The 21,266-nt window shown below is 37.1% G+C and overlaps 1 protein-coding gene across 1 annotated transcript; it reads right to left on the reverse strand.

The window, feature by feature from the left end:
• Positions 1 to 917: 917 nt before the first annotated feature.
• LOC140873978 (uncharacterized) lies at positions 918 to 3,455 on the reverse strand. The gene is made up of 3 exons (XM_073277258.1): positions 3,088 to 3,455; positions 2,823 to 2,893; positions 918 to 1,049 (listed from the first exon to the last, which is right to left on the reverse strand). Exons 1-3 carry the CDS (start codon positions 3,332 to 3,334, stop codon positions 918 to 920), a joined length of 450 nt encoding a protein of 149 aa, XP_073133359.1. The 5' UTR covers positions 3,335 to 3,455.
• Positions 3,456 to 21,266: the final 17,811 nt, after the last annotated feature.

The raw sequence follows: 21,266 nt of genomic DNA on the forward strand, positions 1-21,266 counted from the left end.
TTTTTAAGTGTCGTTATATCTGGAAAAGACAACGATTAAAAAAGCGTTGCTTTTCTGGTAAAAGCAACGGTTAAAAAAAGTGTTGTCTTTGTTCAAATAAAAAAACAAAAAAAAAATTAATTCACAAATTTTCAATATTATAATTCCCTCAAAATTCAAAAAATTTTAAAATAAAATTTAACATAGAGTCTTCCAATATTATAAATCATTCAAATATAAAAGTAATCGAATTCTAAATTAATGAACACTAGGAAAAAACTATGCATTAATCTCGAAAAACTTAGATTCCTTCCTTCAGCACATGTTAGCGTCCCAAGCTTTCATAAAAGCCGCAACAATCTCTTTTCCTTTAATTTGTATCTCCATACTATAAATTATGAAAAAAAAAACAAACATAAAAAAATATGAATAGATTAAAATGAAAAGTAAAAGCAAACACATATTTATCAGTAAAAGAACATGAACTACGATTAACAAAACACTAGCTAATGAAAACCAGAGCTCAAAACACCGAAACCAACAACAGCCCAAACTCTACGACTACTTAAAGAATCAAGATTTATCTCTACACTTCTTATTGCATGAAAAACCCAAGTACAAGAACTGTATAAAGCACAAAAAGTTGGATTCCATCTTCTCCGCAAGAAACAGCAAAAAGGATCAATGAAGATATAAAAGGATTCTAGCATGTTCATCATTAGGAAAGAAACATTTACAGCTGCCAAGTAATAAAAAAAATTTAAAATCTCATGACTCAATGCATGCCAAGCATCTGTAAGCCATTTTGAATTTTATTTTTCCATTTTGAATAAAAAATAAGTTTAGGAAAAAAAAAACACCTGACCTCAATACAGAATTTTATTTTGCCATTTTTTTAGGGGTGGGGGAATACACTGTAAGCCAGATGCTGTGTTGATTTAGTAACCAGGAAAAAACTCAAAATCTAGTAATATATTCCAACCTAAAAAATAGTCTTCCCCCACGGTACAGAAATCATTTTGAAGCTGAAGATAGAAAACCTCAGTTCCAGTATGCATCCCATCAATAACCTACATGTGAAACATCATAGAGATAAAAACGGCATCACAGAAAACAGAGATACATAAATGGAAAATAATTTTCTTTTGTAGTTTTCATCAATATAACAAATACCACCTGCTGCCAAGTGGTTAGGTTAGCAGTGTTGCATTGATACATTAAATTAAGGGTTACATTTCACTCTCAAAGAACAAAAAAGATTAATTTTTGGTATTTTTGACACGCAAGAAAATGATTCAATGTTTGTGGACATCCTAAACATAATGAATCACCAATTTGAAATGATCTCACCCAACCATAAAACAAGGATAAACAACCAATTATGACGTACTTCTCCACGGAGAATATTTGCCACTTTGCTAGTAATTGCAGTATTCGATTGAGCTACAAACAGCAACAAAATTATAAGAAATTCCATGTAAGATAATAGCACCACTCTTGATAGACAGCCATGCATAGATCATATCAAATTCACGGGCTATAATCAATAAAATAAGAGCGGATAGCACACTCGTCAGTGGCATTCAGTAAATAGCAGTGTTTTCTTTTGATTTTTGAAACAAGCTGCATCTGGGCATATTATATCATGCAGACAAATAAAAATAGAGACGACACAGAATATACTCAAAGAAAAACTTAAAACAAAGGACCAGTGAGACAAGACTACCATCTCTTTCATGATAATAGGTTCCCATATGCTGAATATCTAACTACACATTAAGGATTACAAGGTGGATGTAACCCTGAAGGCTGCTAATTAAGCATCACCAAGGATCAGGATCAGTTCCCTGATGAATTCCTATTGGCATCTATTTTTCCCTCACCTCACCGTGCGTGTATTTTATTAGTCAGAAAAGCTAACACGCCAAAGATATGATATATACCAAAACCGGGGGAAACATCTTTCATGCACATGGTATTGTGCAGAATATTCTCATCGAATCGCAAGACACTATCCATTGAAACATGCCCACCTTGGGGTTCTAAAAGAAGGCACTCAACTTCAGTTATCTCATCTTCAACTCCTAGAGTCGGAGATATATTCTCCATAGCCTGACAAATATTATGACACAAATTTTAGTTTCATCCCAATAAAACAAACTATTATATTTAAAGCATAAGAAAAACTACATATAAATTCCAGTCACATGCAACAGGAAACTTTCGAACGACCGTGCCTTCAAAAACAAGAATAACTCAGCAGACTTGTAATAAGAATCGATGTCCTTTGGGCCTTCCAGATTTCCAAAATTTCAGTAATTACCTTACCAAAAATACTACTCAGCTCATAAGCTAGTAAACCTCGAATAGGCAAAATAAGTTGATAGGCTCAAAAACAAATGGTAATGCACCCCACCTCAATGATATGCCCGACAAGTGTATCGAAACACTTTATTCTTTGAATCATATAGAACGGTATGACATGCAACAATTAACAATGTCGTATTCAACCTAAAGAGAAGGAAAAGAAAAGGAACAAGAAAACATTCCCAGTTCCATTTGAATGCAATAATGAGCCATAATAAACCCAAAAATTGCTACACATATTTCCTTTTCTCTCTGAATTAGTTGTTCTCCCATATTCGCTCCAATATCAGTATATCACCGTCATCAATCCTTCGCATCAAAATTTCACTTTTATCTACACACACACACAGTAACATTATTATTATCACTCCTCAATCCAAGAAGGAAAAAAAGACGAAAACCCAAAAAGAAATGGCATCAAACACGCACAATTAACAAACAAAAATATCAAATCCTACGGAAGTCTAGCGACCGACCTTACTGCCAATGCTCGTCGCCGGAGTTGCCAAGTCCCGAGCAAGGTGATTGAAAGCCTGTAGCTCGTCAACTAAAAGAGCATAAAACAATCAACAAATGATGGAAAAGCAGAGTTGGAATCGAAAGAGAGCAAAAAGGAGGGGAGAAATCGCGACAAGGGTTTGGGAATTTTGGGTTTATTTTCTCAAACGTGAAAGGTAATCCGTCTGTGAAATCTCGTCAACTACAAGAGCTACAAGAAGTCAATACTTTCACAGTATTCACCTGTAGCATAGTTTAAGGAAGTGAAGATGTTCGACAAGAGCATAGCAGCAGATGCGAGGTGGGCTTCTTGTCCCGACGGCCCGAGCGAGTACAGCAGATGCGAGGTGTGCAAGATGGCCAGCAAAAATCGAGAGAAAAAAGAGAAAGTGAAGATGTTCGACGAGAGCGTAGCAGCAGATGCGAGGTGGGCTTCTCGTCCCGACAGCCCGAGCGAGTACAGCAGATGCGAGGTGTGCAAGATGGCCATCAAAAATCAAGAGAAAAAGGAGAAAGTGAAGATGTTCGACGAGAGCGTAGCAGCAAATGCGAGGTGGGCTTCTCGTCCCGACGGCCCGAGCGAGTACAGCAGATGCGAGGTGTGCAAGATGGCCAGCAAAAATTGAGAGATAAAGGAGAAAGCAGATTTTGAAAGAAAGCGATGGAGAAGTTAATCGAGAAGGGGTTTGTGGACTTTGGGGATTTGAGAAGCAAATAATATTATTTATTAATTTTAGGTTTTATTTAAATAAAAATAATAATTATTCTACAACACTTTTTAAAAAGTGTTGTTATACATAGGAAAAAAAGGCTAATAGACAACACTTTTAAAACCGTTGTCTTTGACTGATTAATAAAAAATATATAACGAAAACACTTTTTCCGAAAAGCATTGTCTTTTTAAAAAAAGACAACACTTTTCACTAAATGCGTTGTCTTTTAAGTATTGTGTTTGTGCATTTTTGTTGTAGTTAGAACTAGTCAGAGGGGAATACTGAAACAAATTCGCACGGTTTGCACTGATCTCTGCCTATCAGCAATGGTTTACTAAACCTTCATAAGAAGTGGGGTTATCACAGACAGTGACCCGGTCAAATATCTTGTGATTCAGACCCTGCAAGAAGTGTTCATACTTCGCTTCAGAACTGGAGCCAATATGCAGGCAGTATGGTGGTGAATCGATGAACACCTATTGATATTCATTAAAATCATGGATCCCTGCTTCATATTAAGCAACTCGATCGACTTCGCTTGACGAAGGGCTGGAGGAAAGTGCAACTTCATGAATGCCCTACAAAACTTGTTCCAAAAGACACGTCTCTACTCCTGGAGCAACTGTGAGGACGCGGATCTCCACCACTTGCGGGCACAAGCCTCCAACAAAAAGGTAGTGGCCTCTATCTTTTGCTCCTCCAAATAGTCAAAGGCGTAGAAACAGCTATCCATGTGCTCAAGCCAATCCCCAGATGCCTCCGGAGTCTTTCCTCCCACTGAAGGCTTAGGCCTCATCTGCAGGAACCTGTGCATCTCAAAATGGCACCGACCCTTGCAATTATGGCGGTGTCCACAGGGACGTTTAATGTCTGTTGGAACACGGTCGTTCTCCGGATCGAAAAAGAAAGTGATACCCAGTGCAGCGGAAGTTTTAAAATTTTATATGGAACGATTCCATATGGGTATCAAATTCTTACGATTAAAATTAATAATATAAAATTTAAAAAATGTAAATTTTACCTTAAAATCTCGAAGCGAGATTATGGACACCAACAGATTAAACTGCTCTTGTTGTATATCCCCGGAACTGATGAACGAACGTTTCTTCAATCAGGCCCACGAACAGAAATTTAATCCCTCTGAAAGACTGCACTAGAAAGTCTATTAGAAGTTTCTACGAAGAGAAATAACAGATTTGATCTGTTAAACCAGACTGCAAATTCGAAATTCACAGGATGGAATTTTCGAACAGAGAGAGGAGAGGGGCGGCCACACCTAGAGAGAACAACTAGGGTTTTCGAAAATTTTGTGACCTATGTTGTGTAATTTCTGTACTGCAATAACTTATTTATAATGTGGGCTGCTAACAGCTTAGGGCCCATTAGTCATAAGTTCAAGCCTAACAAGCAAAGCTCGCATGTTCATAAATTAATATAAAATTCATCGTGACTCAGATTGATAAACCAATTTCACCAATGTGCACAGAAACCATTTCTGCATCTTTTAAAGTCAAGATAAATTTTCTGAATCCGAATTCAGTGGTTTCCAAAAATGTCCATCACTATGTCATTTTAGGAAATCTTACTCCCCCTTCTTTTGAATAAGAAGTCCCACTTCTTTATTCACTAAATTTAACTCTTTAAATTTAATTATCTCAACGGGGATTAGAAATCCATTACTTGTGTGACCCTCAATGGTTCAGGGATACAGCTAGCCGTGGGCTCACAACTCCTTGTGACTCGGAACAACAATTTCCGACTTGCCCATCGAATCATGATAAGAGCGCCTAGCAACATCGCCCCATGATTCCCTAGGTATCACTGATAGTGCCTGCAAGAACCAATAGATTTTGGTTAGCGTACAGTACGGTCCCTTCATCAAAATATCCCGATCGAATAAACAACCATTGGTAAATCGAGAGTTGTTCGAGATTCGATAACTATGCAATGCATCTTGAAGATCAAATAGTAACATCGCATGTGCTACTAGGAAACCAAGTAACCTAAAACACATCATGTACTCTGGCCAGAGATTCGTCACACTAATATCTCCTCAGATTGCATAGGATATCCACACTCGCAAGTATGTGGTGAATCCTTGACAACAAAGCATCGACTCCTATATGTGTCGTAACTGTACCCAATCCCGACACCTGATGACCCCAATAGAGTTGGTAAACGAGTCAAAGTACAGTACTAGCATATAGAGTCTCAATGATGTTTCAAGTAGTAAGGACTAATGGTGTACAACCAAAACCGCGGACTTTATCCACTCGATAAGTGATAACCACTTGGAAAGTCCGGATAGGGTAGTTCAATCATTCATCATATGAATATCCATTTGCATGCTTTGAACATCTCTATGTTCCATACCAATGAAACGTGGTACTCGGCATTGCAAACGCTAGTCTCAATCTCGAGCGATCCTTATCCTTATTAACGGACGGCTCAATCGACTAGGAACTGTTTAGAATATACAGTGACTTTAAGATGTGTTTCATGATAGTCATCCCCATGTGCTACCACATCTTACATACACTATAGTATATTCAAGGTCTTCATCTAAACATCTTATAGTATGTCACAACATAATAATATGATAAAAGATAAAGTAAATGCCATTATAATAGTGTAAATTATATTAAACAAAAGATTGTTTATACATAGAGTCATAAAAGCCCTTAGCCACAAGTTGGTTCACCGGGCACCCACTCTTTCAATCTCCCACTTGCTTTAAAGCCAACTAGTCATACTACGTAGTCCCATTGCTTCGCGATGTTTCTCAAATAATGGTCCTGGCAAGGGCTTAGTAAGTGGATCAGCGATATTATCTGCAGAGGCCACTCTCTCGACAATGATGCCTCCTCTTTCCACGATCTCCCGGATGATGTGGTATTTCCTCAGTACGTGTTTGGATCTTTGATGAGACCTTGGTTCCTTTGCCTGAGCAATGGCACCCGTGTTGTCACAGTACACCGGGACTGGACCAACAGCTTCAGGAATAACGCCCAACTCTTGGACGAAATTCCTCATCCAAACGGCCTCTTTAGCAGCAGCTGATGCCGCAATGTATTCTGCCTCAGTGGTAGAATCCCCTGTGGTGTCCTGCTTGGAACTCTTCCAAGAGACAGCACCGCCATTGAGCATGAACATAAATCCAGAGGTTGACTTCGAGTCATCCACGTCACTTTGAAAGCTAGAGTCGGTATAGCCTTCCAATTTCAGTTCTCTTCCTCCATAAACCATGAATACATTCTTAGTTCTTCTCAAGTACTTAAGAATATCCTTCACGGCTTTCCAATGCATTTGACCGGGATTGGATTGATATCTGCTTGTGACACTCAGAGCAAATGCCACATCCGGTCTGGTAGATATCATCCCATACATGATACTCCCTATGGCTGATGCATATGGTATGTGTGTCATTTTATCTATCTCTTCGTCAGTCTTGGGACACATAGACTTGGATAGAGAGACTCCATGACACATAGGTAGATGTCCTCTCTTGGACTCATCCATTGAAAACCTTTTCAATATAGTGTCGATGTAGGTAGCTTGAGTAAGTCCTATCATTCTCTTAGATCTATCTCTATAGATCTGTATCCCTAGAATATAGGACGCCTCACCCAAATCCTTCATCGGGAATCTACCTGATAACCATATTTTTGTTGACTGCAACATCCCTACATCATTCTCAATGAGTAAGATGTCATCAACATAAAGTACTAAGAATGTCACAGCATCCTTAACTACTTTCTTGTACACGCACGGTTCCTCTGGGTTCTTGATGAAACCAAAATCCTTTATTGTTTCATCAAATTTCTGGTTCCAACTTCTTGATACCTGTTTGAGACCATAGATCGATATTTGAAGCTTGCATACCTTATGCTCGCTTCCCATGGATGTGAATCCCTCGGGCTGCATCATATAGATTTCTTCCTTAATGTTTCCATTAAGAAATGCAGTCTTCACATCCATTTGCCATATCTCATAGTCATACCATGCTGCTATGGCAATAAGGATTCTTATGGACTTGAACATTGCGACTGGTGAAAAAGTTTCATCATAGTCAACTTCTTGTCTATGAGTATAACATTTTGCCACCAATCGTGCCTTGTAGGTCAGTACCTTTCCATCAGGCCCAAGTTTTCTCTTATAGATCCATTTACACCCTATTAGAACAATTCCATCGGGAGGATCTACTAAAGACCAAACTTGATTTGTATGCATCGAATCTATTTTCGACTGCGTAGCTTCAAGCCATAAATTCGAATCCGCATCAGAAATTGCTTCCTTGAAGTTTCTTGGATCACATCCAATGTCGGGTTCACTTCGATCCCCTTCAAGAAGAAAACCATATCTAATAGGAGGCCTAAAAGTCCTCTCGGATCTTCTAGTAATAGGCGTGTCAATCAATGGTTCCTGAGGTGTAGGATCATTATTTTGTATCTCGGGTTCTTCTCAAATTTCTTCGAGTTCCATCATCTTGCCTTTCTTATCCAATAAGAACTCCTTCTCCAAGAAGATGGCATTCCTTGATTCTCCAAGAAGGTGGCATTCCTTGAAACAAACACTTTTGTTTCAGTAGGATGATAGAAATAATATCCGATTGAATTTTTCGGATACCCTACAAAATAACATAAGGTGGATCGACTATCCAACTTATCTCCCACTGTCTGCTTCACGTAAGCAGGACATCCCCAAATCCTCAAGTACGAATACTTAGGAGCTTTGCCATTCCATAACTCGTATGGTGTTTTGTTCACTGCTTTAGTGTGGACATTGTTCAACAACAATACCGCCGTTTCAAGAGCATAGCCCCAAAACGAAGGTGGGAGCTCAGTGAAGCTCATCATAGATCGAACCATGTCCAACAATGTTCGATTGCGACGCTCCGAAACTCCATTCAGCTGAGGTGTCATAGGAGGAGTCCACTGAGAGAGAATCTCATTCTCTTTTAGATAGCTCAAAAACTCGGTACTTAAGTATTCTCCACCTCGATCCGATCGAAGTGCTTTAATACTCTTACCTAGTTTGTTTTCTACTTCAGCCTTGAATTCTTTGAACTTTTCAAATGATTCAGACTTATATTTCATCAAATATAAGTACCCATACCTAGAATAATCATCAGTAAAAGTAATGAAGTAGGTGTGACCAAATTTTGTACCAATACTAAATGGTCCGCAAACATCTGTATGGATCAAATCCAATAGATTTTGACTGCGCTCAGGTTTTCCTTTGAAAGGAGATTTAGTAATTTTCCTTTCAGGCAGGACTCACAAGTAGGTAGAGGGTTAATATCAGAGATATCAAACATGCCCTCTCCCACTAGCTTGTTCATCCTCCTTGAGGAAATATGATCTAGCCTAGCATGCCAAAGGTTTGCCGGGTTTTGACTATCGATTTTCCTTTTGTTCGTTGTTACCGGTTTATCAACATAATTAATTGGAACGTCTTTTAATTTTAATTTATATAGATCTTTTTCAAGTTGTCCATTTCCAATCAAACATTCATTCTTGTAAATATTGCAAATCCCATTCACAAAATTTCAAGAAAAACCATCTCTATCAAGCATAGAAACAGAAATAATGTTTTTAATTAAGTCTGGAACAAATAAAACATCTCTCAAAAGTAACTTAAAATCGTTCTGCAACATTAAATAAACGTCTCCCACAGCTTTGGCTTCAACTCTAGAACTATTTCCGAGCCTCAGCTGGGTCTCACCCATCCTAAGCTTGCGACTTCTTGTCATCAACTGCAAATCATTGCAAATGTGAGATCCACATCCGGTATCCAATACCCAAGAAGTAGTATTAAGTGAAACATTTATTTCAATATAAAACATACCCTTCGCAGTTCGCAACTGCTCAAGATATTCTTTGCAGTTACGTTTCTAATGACCGGGTTTCTTGCAGTGATGGCAAACATCCTTGGATTTTTCCATGTTTGAAGCCTTTGTCTTGTTCTTCTTCTCGGGTCCGATTTTCTTGGATGGGGCAGAACATTTCTTACCCTTTGTACTTGGCCCCTTCTTAGCAGAAGAAGAGGAGCCCACCAAGAGAACCGGTTTATCCTTCTTTAAAGTGGCTTCATAAGTTACAAACATATTGATCATCTCTTCAAGGGAGGCCTCTATCTTGTTCATATTGAAATTCACCACAAAACCGTCAAACGATGAAGGAAGAGAGAGAAGTAATAAGTTCACATTGAGTTCATGCTCCAATACCAATTCAAGCGTTTCCAACTTCTGTATGAGCCAAATCACGCGCACCCCATGATCACGGACCGAAGTCCCTTCACGCATGCGACACGTCATTAACTCTTTTACAGTAGCGAACCTTTCAGCTCTCGATTGAGCCCCAAAAAGTTCCTTGAGTTGTACGTGAATGTCAGCAGCATTCACGGTATCCTCAAATCGCCTCTGGAGTTCATCAGACATCGAAGCTTGCATATAGCATTTGGCCTTGATATCATGGTCCCACCATTTATCAAGTTTGGCCAACTCTTCCGGACTTATATCAGCTGGTGCTTCCTTCGGAGGAGATTTTTCTAACACGTAGAACATCTTCTCCGAGGTCAAGACAATCTTCAACTTACGGAACCATTCCGTATAGTTTGCGCCAGTCAGTTTGTTTTGTTCGAGAATAGAGAATAGTGGATTGCGCGAATTCATCTTAATGAAATACTGAAAAGAAACAGACAATAATCAGTGATTGTTTAATTAATTTACTAAGACATAAAATAAGGCAAAATTTATTTTATGAATCTCACTCCCACTATTTTAACGATTTCACTACCCTCTAGTGAAAACGAGAAACATTTTCTTTAGTGGGAATATGGAGTCCAATTGACAAACTATAGTCCCGAATAATATCAGCCAACCATAATTTTCAAAAGGTAGAGCCCAATTGCTTCCAAAGCAACCTCCATGTTTTTACCTCATGTCCAATAAGGGCCCAATAATATGACGCCGTTTATTGTGACACGTCAAGATGACCCATCAATATTAAGTTGTGATGGACGGTCGCCATGTGGATCCCCAATAATATGAGCCAATCCCATGGGAGTTCCATCCAACTTACAACATGTGTCGATCCAATGTACAGCTTTTTGACGAACGACCCCCCCCAATAATATGAGCCGGACCGTATCCGCGGGTAGCATCTCATACATTGATCGTTGATGGAAGGTAGGAACATTTAAACAATATTTAAATTTCCTTTATTTATCTTGATATCAATTTTAAATCAAATTTAAAATGAGGGATTTTAAGTTTGAAAATTTGTCTCATCATTTAAAATTTGTATGCTTGCGGGATTCATACAATTTAGTCTAAACATGCATACAACGATAATATCATATATTATATTTTTAGGATGATCGATTCCATTACTAATCGACCCGTGGTTGCCAATCACGAGTCTAAGTCCAATCCTAGGTGATATGCAAGTATGCAATGCAATCCTATTACATTGTGCTTCCAATTTACATTTTTTCAGTCTTTATCATTGTTTGCTGGTCCCACCTCCATCTTCAAAATCTCCCACTATTTCTAGTGAATTTACAATAAATTACTATGACAAATAAAGGGATACATTATAGGGGTGGGAACGGGCCATAAACCAGGCCCACTTTTATTACTAGTGATAAAATCAAATTTGGGCCATAAACCAAGCCCATTAATAAAACCCAACAATCAATAATAAAGCCAAATGTAAACAACCTAACATACACCTATAATATTGGTCATGACAATCGATCATCCTTATCCAATAATATTTAATTCAAAAATTAATTTATTGGATATCATGCAATGAAAATAAATATAAATAGATAAAATCATATTTCATACATAAAATCTTATTTTATATATAAAATCATATTTTATCTAGTTTATCCATAAAATCATATTTTACATATAAAATCCAATTTCATACATAAAATCATATTTTATTATCAATTGTACCAAAATTAATAATTAAAGATTTAATTTATTGGATTAAATTTATAAATTTCCAAAATTCAAAATTTATCCAAAAATTAATTTTTCTTAAAAAATTTTGGGCTCAAACAATTTTGACACATTGCCTCGTGGACCAACTGAAACAATTTTCAATCGGGCCAAAAACTGAGCTCGATAACAATTAACGGGCTGAAATTCAAAATTTCAAAAAATTAAAATTTTAATTTTTCTGGGCTGCCCGGGACGATCCCGGGCAGTCCCCGACAATCGGGCCGGGGGCCCAGCCCTTCGCTGGGCCGCTCGGCGCGGCCCAGCTGCGCGCAGGGCAGCGGCCGCCCGCTGCCCTTTCGGGCAGCGGGAAGCCCCCCCCGAAAATTAAATTTTTTTTTTTTTCGTTTTATTTTTCTGAAAAATCGAGGCTTGTACAATTGAACACTATTTTAATCGTAAAATCCGAGAACAGCCTGGCTTTGATACCACTGTTGGAACACGGTCGTTCTCCGGATCGAAAAAGAAAGTGATACCCGGTGCAGCGGAAGTTTTAAAATTTTATATGGAACGATTCCATATGGGTATCAAATTTCTACGATTAAAATTGATAATATAAAATTTAAACAATGTAAATTTTACCTTAAAATCTCGAAGCGAGATTATGGACACCAACAGATTAAACTGCTATTGTTGTATATCCCAGAAACTGATGAACGAACGTTTCTTCAATCAGTTCCACGAACAGAAATTTAATCCCTCTGACAGACTGCACTAGAAAGTCTATCAGAAGTTTCTACGAAGAGAAATAACAGATTTGATCTGTTAAACCAGACTGCAAATTCGAAATTCACAGGCTGGAATTTTCGAACAGAGAGAGGAGAGGGGCGGCCACACCTAGAGAGAACAACTAGGGTTTTCGAAAATTTTGTGACCTATGTTGTGTAATTTCTGTACTGCAATAACTTATTTATAATGTGGGCTGCTAACAGCTTAGGGCCCATTAGTCATAAGTTCAAGCCTGACAAGCAAAGCCCGCATGTTCAGAAATTAATATAAAATTTATCGTGACTCAGATTGATAAACCAATTTTACCAATGTCCACAGAAACCATTTCTGCATCTTTTAAAGTCAAGATAAATTTTCTGAATCCGAATTCAGTGGTTTCCAAAAATGTCCATCACTATGTCATTTTAGGAAATCTTACTCCCTCTTCTTTTAAATAAGAAGTCCCACTTCTTTATTCACTAAATTTAACTCTTTAAATTTAATTATCTCAACGGGGATTAGAAATCCATTACTTGTGTGACCCTCAATGGTTCAGGGATACAGCTAGCCGTGGGCTCATAACTCCTTGTGACTCGGAACAACAATTTCCGACTTGCCCATCGAATCATGGTAAGAGCGCCTAGCAACATCGCCCCATGATTCCCTAGGTATCACTGATAGTGCCTGCAAGAACCAATAGATTTTGGTTAGCGTACAGTACGGTCCCTTCATCCAAATATCCCGATCGAATCAACAACCATTGGTAAATCGAGAGTTGTTCGAGATTCGATAACTATGCAATGCATCTTAAAGATCAAATAGTGACATCACATGTGCTACTAGGAAACCAAGTAACCTAAAACACATCATGTACTCTGGCCAGAGATTCGTCACACTAATATCTCCTCAGATTGCATAGGATATCCACACTAGAAAGTATGTGGTGAATCCTTGACAACAAAGCATCGACTCCTATATGTGTCGTAACTGTACCCAATCCCGACACCTGATGACCCCAATAGAGTCGGTAAACGAGTCAAAGTACAGTACTAGCATATAGAGTCTCAATGATGTTTCAAGTAGTAAGGACTAATGGTGTACAACCAAAACCGCGGACTTTATCCACTCGATAAGTGATAACCACTTGGAAAGTCCGGATAGGGTAGTTCAATCATTCATCATATGAATATCCATTTGCATGATTTGAACATCTCTATGTTCCATACCAATGAAACGTGGTACTCGGCATCGCAAACGCTAGTCTCAATCTCGAGCGATCCTTATCCTTATTAACAGACGGCTCAATCGACTAGGAACTGTTTAGAATATACAGTGACTTTAAGATGTGTTTCATGATAGTCATCCCCATGTGCTACCACATCTTACATACACTATAGTATATTCAAGGTCTTCATCTAAACATCTTATAGTATGTCACAACATAATAATATGATAAAAGATAAAGTAAATGCCATTATAATAGTGTAAATTATATTAAACAAAAGATTGTTTATACATAGAGTCATAAAAGCCCTTAGCCACAAGTTGGCTCACCGGGCACCCACTCTTTCAATGTCATCATTGTCTCCCCAATGACCCACAATATTGTGGCCTCGTTGTCTCTACTAGCCATCTGAAAGAAGTGTGCACATCAAAACCCAAAATTCCATACTTTGTCCCAAAATACAAGCATGCTCTGATACCATAAATGACCGACCCGGATAACCTACTAATTAACTTATCAAGCATGCAATTAAGATTAACCTAATACAGTAATAAGAAACGGAATGAAAACGAGTGTACAACCCAACCTGCAGTATACAGCCGGTGAATAAAACCCATGTAAAATAGTGTTATATGACCATATCAAAGATCAGTATCAAAACCACTGAAATAAAACCCTAAAAAGAGAGCAACACCTCACTGAAACCAGTGAACCTGCTCTCAGCCTTGCCTCGATCCACCGGACTCGTCCAACATGAGCCTGTCCGTCGAATAGGGTGTACAAGAAAACACAATAAAATGGACTTGAGCTAACTATGCTCGGAATATAAAGCACGAGTATACAAACCTAGTATGATGCATGCGAATGACGGGGTACGGTCAACTCTCAAGTCCTGCTCAATCTAGGCGTCAATGAGCGTGTAGTATCATCTGGATTCAACTATTTTGAGTACATCCACACACTCGTCGAGGATCACCATAGCATCATTTTTCGTCATCATGGCGTATCTCATTGTTCGAACATATAACAAGGATATAGGGCTTAGCGACCCTACTCACATGGTTATCTCGAAGGAGATTCGGCTCAACATGAATATGCACATGCAACATAATTATAAAACAGTAAAAAATATATCATGACACATGAACTGCAACATATAAGCAAGCATACTCGCTGAAAATCTCAGTCAGTACTTTACATACCTCTCTAAGGAAGTCCTAGCAATACCAATCTATGGTCCAAGCCTACAAGACAATAATTAACATATCACTAAAGTTGGTCTAAAAGCCTTAACAAACTTAATAGATATACTCTATTACTACTAAGGATCTCGGACTATACATGCGTTCGTCGTCAGCCCTTAGCTGTCGAAGGCCTCAATTCCTGAGCATTGCTCCGCAGCTCCTCCAGAAGCTTCTTTCTACTGCGCGACACCCGATTATATGGCTAAAAATGACCAAAAGAACCCAAAGAAAGAGAGTAAGGATGTGTGAATGAGCAAAAAATGAGGCCCTCGGATGGCCTACTTATAGGTGATGATGGGTTTCATGCATGCCACATTCCAAATTTGGCCACTTAGGAAGCTAAGATCTTGACTTCGGATCTTCCGACCTTATTCAAGCATCAACGTTTCTAAAGCCTCTTGACACCTAAGTAGTTGGTTGAGTTCGAACCTTCCGAATCCTAGTTAGGAGCTTCCAAACTCCCACGTGTCATTGTGTGGTTGACACCTCACTAAGTGCATGACCTAACTATGATCAGATGTTCCGATCATGGTTTGAATCTTCCAAACTACACCCTTAGTTTTCGAACTTGAACAATGCCTCCAAACTTGTTCGGATCTTCTGATCTGGAGTTCAGATCTTTCAAACTCCTCGGTGGTTCCGAAGTCATTTTTCCATTTAATCTCGTAAAATGGGGTGTGGGTTACTACAAATTCCTTTTCGTAACATAAAAATAAAGACGTAGAAGGATTACGGCCAGTTCTGAACTTTCATAAAAAAATTCATTGTTTCATTTTATTCTTACATTTTCTTTACTTGCTTTTCCATATTGATATTCGTGAAGCATCTCTAAAAGTTCAAGTGAGATTAAAAATCTATTTTCGCGCACAATATAACCTTACTGATTCATATCTCGGATAGATTGAGATAAAAGAGATTAGCTTTGTTAATCCAAAAGTAGTCAGCCGAACAATTTGTAGAGGTATTTATTCAACCTCTTTTCTCTAAACACCTCAACAATCCTAAAAAAAATATATGGAAAGTAGATAAAAATTTAAATGATAAAATAATTTAGATTTTGATAAATTTATTCGATTTTAAATTTTTATTTCTTATTGTATTGATTTTACATTTGGTTAAACGTAATAAATTATAAATGTGAATTATTAAATATTGACACGGTGTTTGTTTTCTAATATTATTTTCTTTTAATTTTTTGCGGGTTGATTAGTAGACCAGCTCGTAACCCTGGGTGAGTTAAATTGTACGAAGCTTTTCCAAACCAGCTAAGTTGACTTTTCGGCCCTCTCCACCCCGTTTAGTGGTGGGCTTAGGGCAGGCAGGTCAAGGCGAGCAGACCATTTTGAGATCTATGTCAATTTCACATCAGCATCATGTCTATATTAGATCAACGACAACATAAAACGTAGTAAAATAGTTTTAAAATTCAAAGATGGTGAACCAAAAATAAAATTTGATAATATTTAAGATTAAAATCACAATAAAACAAACATAAAAGAGCAATATACATTTTTATTCCTAATATATAATGAGTATGTCTCTTGTGCGACGGTCACAAATTTATATCGGAAAGACGAGTCGACCCGATACATATATTCAGTGAAAAGTAATACTTTTGATGTCAAAAAATATACGTCTTACAAATTGACCCGCAAGACTGAGTTTTGTATGTGATATGGACCACAGTACTATATCTAATTTTTTTCATAGATTAAGGAAGTGTTTTGGAGAGCTTTTACTTATTTAAAGTGATTTTTGTAGAGATTATTTTGAAGTTGGTGATAAGCTAAAGTATGGATTGTTTGGAAATAGAAGTTGAAAGCTAATACAAGCTAAAATTTAGTGTTTGGAGAAAAATTACTCCCAAACTTAATTTTTAATTAAATGACAGTCACCCTTATTTAATTATTTAATTTTTGATACTCACACTATAAAAAATGAGTTTATATATTATTATTACATTAAGAATTTTGTATCAAAAATATTTTATTTTTTATAACATGAAACCTTGAAAAATATATAAGATTAATAAAAATAAAAAAAATTGTATAAATATACAAGATATGTACAAAAAAAATTCATGAAAATGTATATATTAATTTTTAAAATAAATTCTTGTAATAACAATGTAAAATTAAAAGAAATAATTTTTGAAAAATAAAAGCATACGTAATATGATAAGTTTATTAAGATTATAAATGTCAACTTGTAATTTTATACCTTAAACAAAAAAACAGAAGCCAAAAAAAATCAAATTTTTGCTTCTTGCTTTTGGATAAAAGTTGTAGCCGCTAAAGCAGAATCTAATTATTATTCACAGAAAATCAAAACCACTTCCATGCAGCTAGAAGCTAAGAAGCATTTTATAGAAGCTTTACAAAACACTCCCTATGTGAGTGAGACTTCACTACAAAAAATTTGTTAAGTAGTAACGGCAAAATCCGTTACAAATCAGTCACTAATTCATCTTAGAAATGGCCTTGTAGTGGAATAAATGTTGTCACTATTCGCCTCGTCGCTAATATTTTAGTAACAGAGATGTAGTTGTGATGGAACTTTTATTTTCGTTACTAATTCTGATCAGTTTCGTTATTATGATCCCCTACAAAGCACTTAGCAGTTGATAAAAACCCCTAAAACATTCAGTTTCAATTGACACAATCAACCACAATGCAAAACATCAAATATACAATACATTCAACAACAAAAGTTGATGCGATCATGGATGGCTCACGTGTTGGTCATGTTGCTGAGGAAGCCAAGGACCCGTTGGAAATGCCACGTGGACCAATTACGAGAGGACGGGGCAAAAAATTTAAGGAAGCACTTCAATCATTGATGATGGAATACCAAAAGGGGGCTGGAATGCTTGAAAATCAGTTTGGAGGAAGTTATAATCTTATTGAGGCCAAAAAAGATCAAGAAAATGAAGAATTTATTGAAGAAAATTCGAGTAAAAAGACCGCGAAGTCAAAGGTATTGCACGCCCGCGCATGCACCTTAGCACGCCCGTGCTATGCTTGCGAGACTAACGCGTGCGCGCGCTGACGAGTGAGCTTTTGACGAAGATGGTGCGAAGCCTAAGCTCCCGCGCTGCACCATGAAGAAGCCGAATGGAAAAGTGCGTGACACATGCGCGCACGGGCCACTAACTTTTACACACACCGAGCGTGTTTGTGTGCGTGTTCGGGAATTTAATTATTTTGGCATTATTTTCCTATTTTAAGTCTTTTAAGCCTACTAGAAAACTTTTAGGAGATATGTTGACATTTTTAGATTTATTTTTGCGATATATTTTATTATTTTGGGATGTAATATAAATACAATACATTCATTATTTTTTTGAGGAATAATAGAATTCAGATTTTGATTATATTTAAACCTTCAAATTTTCTTTAGAATTTTATTGAGCTTTTTCTTACCCAAAAATCAAACTTATCAAAGTTTTCAACTTTGTGGCGTTTGTCGATTGTTATTCTTTGTGGATTGTCAGAAACAAGTTTTCTGAAGGTTCCGTTGAGATCAATTGTTTTCCTCGTGAATTTCTGTTGCTAGTTTCGTTGTAAGCTAGAGGTGGATTTTCCAAATTCGTTACTTGTTTCAAGATTGGGCAAATTATTTGATTTTTTTTTGCCTATTGGATTGAGGGTACGATTCGATATAATCGTATTTGCTTTCCATACAACGAGAATTCATATCAGTTGGTATCAAAGCCAAGGTTTTGAATCAATTAAGTTATTTTATTTTCATCTATATCCGTTCTTCGTATTCTTCATTCTTCATCTTTCGTTCTTCAACTGAGTCTATTCCTTTTAAAATTTCCGTGTCGTTTCTGCGTCAATCTTGTTGCCCAAGTTTTCGTGTCTTGTTCTACAAGTTATCTCAAAAAATAAAAAATAAATAAATAAAATTTGGTCAAAAAAAATAAAGGGGCCGAAATATAAAAAAGTGAGAAAAAGATAACTTGTGGCCTATTCTTTTGACTTTGTTCATCCTTGGGTGCAAGTCAAAAAAAAATTCAAGTGTCCATAAATTTCTTCTTCTTGTTTTTGTTGAATCTTCAAGAGACAATCTTCAAGTGTCTACAAGTTTTGAACTTGTGAGATTGATACACTTCTACACAAAGCCAAATCCTACATATATTTGAGTGAAAAAAAAGTAGTGATTCAGTGAATTTTATTTGGAGTGACTTGTGAGATTTTGGCTGAGAAATTTTATTACTAACATTTTCTTGCAGGTATAATGTGTTCTACTATCCAAAATTTTTCTCAAGGTCAAATGGATGAATTGTCCAAGATGATGGTTGCAGCTTTGGGGCCAATACATGAGAAGTTGGTGAGTCTTGAAGTTAGTGGGGTTGGTAGTAAGAATAAAAATAAAATTTTTGAAGAAGAGGATGATGGTGGTGAGGATAAAGAGAGTTTGGGTGAATATTGGGGGAGAAATAGGAGGGCTCAAGAGGGAAAAGGAATAGAAAGGGAGCGGTGAGAGGAAGATACGTCGATGGGGTATAGAAGATGGGAATATTAGTGGGATTAAGATGAAGATTCCTTTATTCCATGAGAAATCTAATCCGGAAGCTTATTTGGAGTGAGAGATGAGAGTGGATTCTGTGTTTTATTGCCAAAACTACAGTGATTTGAGAAAAATAAAATTGGCGGTTGTGGAGTTAATGGATTATGCTCTTATTTGGTGGGATGAGCTTGTTACTTCTAGGAGGAGGAATCGAGAGAGGCCTATTGAAACATGGGATGAGATGAAGCAAATTATGAGGAAGAGATTTGTTCCGAATTACTACTATCGTGACATGTTTAGGCGGTTGCAGAATTTGAAGCAAGGTTCGAAGAGTGTTGAAGATGATTTCATGGAGTTGGAAGTCACCATGATTCGAGCTAACATTGAGGAGGATCGTAAAACAACTATGGCTCCTTTCTTATGTGGTTTGAATAGGGATATTCAAGACCAAGTGGAGCTAAGACATTGCATGGATCTTGAGGAGATGGTGCAAATTGCTATGAAAGTAGAACAACTCCTCAAAAGGAGCGGTATGTGACAAAATCATACGGCTGGAGGCTTTTCCAATTCTTGGCGTCCAAACATTGTAAAACGAGAGGATATCAAGCCATTGCCCAAACCAAAAATTGACACCAAGAAAGAGACACCAAAGCAAGGAGTTCAAGGTAAATCTAAAACTCCTACTAATCGTTCTAGAGATATTAAATTCTTTAGATGTCAAGGGGTGGGTCATATTGCTAGTCAGTGTCCTAATAAAAAAATCATGATTGTGAATGCTTGTGGTGAGTTTGAGTCGGAGAGTGAGGAAAAAATTATGATGATATGCCAACATTGGAGGATCCCGGTGATGAGGGATATGATGCGGTTGTTGGAGAGTTGTTGGTAACTAGAAGAGTTTTAAATGTACAACAAAAGGAGGAGGAAGAAAATCAAAGAGAAAATTTATTTCATACTAGATGTTTTGTAAAAAATAAAGTGTGTAGTGTCATTATTGATGGGGGTAGTTGTACTAATGTAGCGAGTTGTGAGCTTGTTGAAAAATTGAGTTTGCCTACTTTGAAGCATCCTCAACCGTATAGATTGCAGTGGTTTAATGATAGTTCAGAGGTGAGAGTGAATAAGCAAGTTATGGTACCTTTTTCTATTGGAAAGTATGAGGATGAAGTGTTGTGTGATGTAGTGCCTATGCAAGCCTGTCTTATTTTGTTGGGAAGGCCGTGGCAATTTGATAGGAAAGTGGTACATGATGGTTTTAAAAATCACTATTCTTTTACAATGAAAAAAGAGTCTGTTGTATTGTTGCCTATGACTCCAAAACAAGTGTTGGAAGATCATTTTAAAAAGAAAAAGAGAGAAGAGGCCGAAAAAAAGAGTGAACAAAAAAGTGAGATGTATTTAAAAAAAGAATGAAAAAAAAAAGATGAGAAAAAAATTGAGAGAAAAGAGGCCGATAAAAAAATATGTATGGCCCAAAAGAGTGAGTTGCGAGAGATTCTACATGTGCATACTCCATTCGTGTTGATTTTTTATAATGAGATTCTCCTTAACACAAGTGATATAGCCGAAAATCTTCTGAGCAATGTTTTCTCTCTTTTGAAGGAATTTGAAGACTTATTTCCGGAGGACTTACCTCAAGGATTACCACCTGTGAGGGGAATTGAACATCAAATTGATTTTGTAACCGGAAGTGCATTGCCAAATCATCCAGCTTATAGGAAAAACCCGGAGGAAACTAAAGAACTACAATGGCAGGTAAGTGAGCTTTTAGATAAGGGATTTGTTCATGAGTCTATGTAATGCCCTAAATTTATTTTAATTGAGTTTATTTGAGATAATCGGAGATTACACAGTTCAAGAGCCGATTTGATTTTGATCAGGGTCTATTTTGCAAATTTCATATTTTTCAGGAACTAAAACGCAAATATGGGGTTTGTTAGATATTTATTGCTTGGTTTGACTTTTTCTTTACTCCATCATCCCCTCCAAGACATCATCCTCCATTAGAG

This window comes from Henckelia pumila, chromosome 1 (genome assembly GCF_033568475.1).
Source record: "Henckelia pumila isolate YLH828 chromosome 1, ASM3356847v2, whole genome shotgun sequence".
In the NCBI taxonomy this organism is placed as follows: domain Eukaryota; kingdom Viridiplantae; phylum Streptophyta; class Magnoliopsida; order Lamiales; family Gesneriaceae; genus Henckelia; species Henckelia pumila.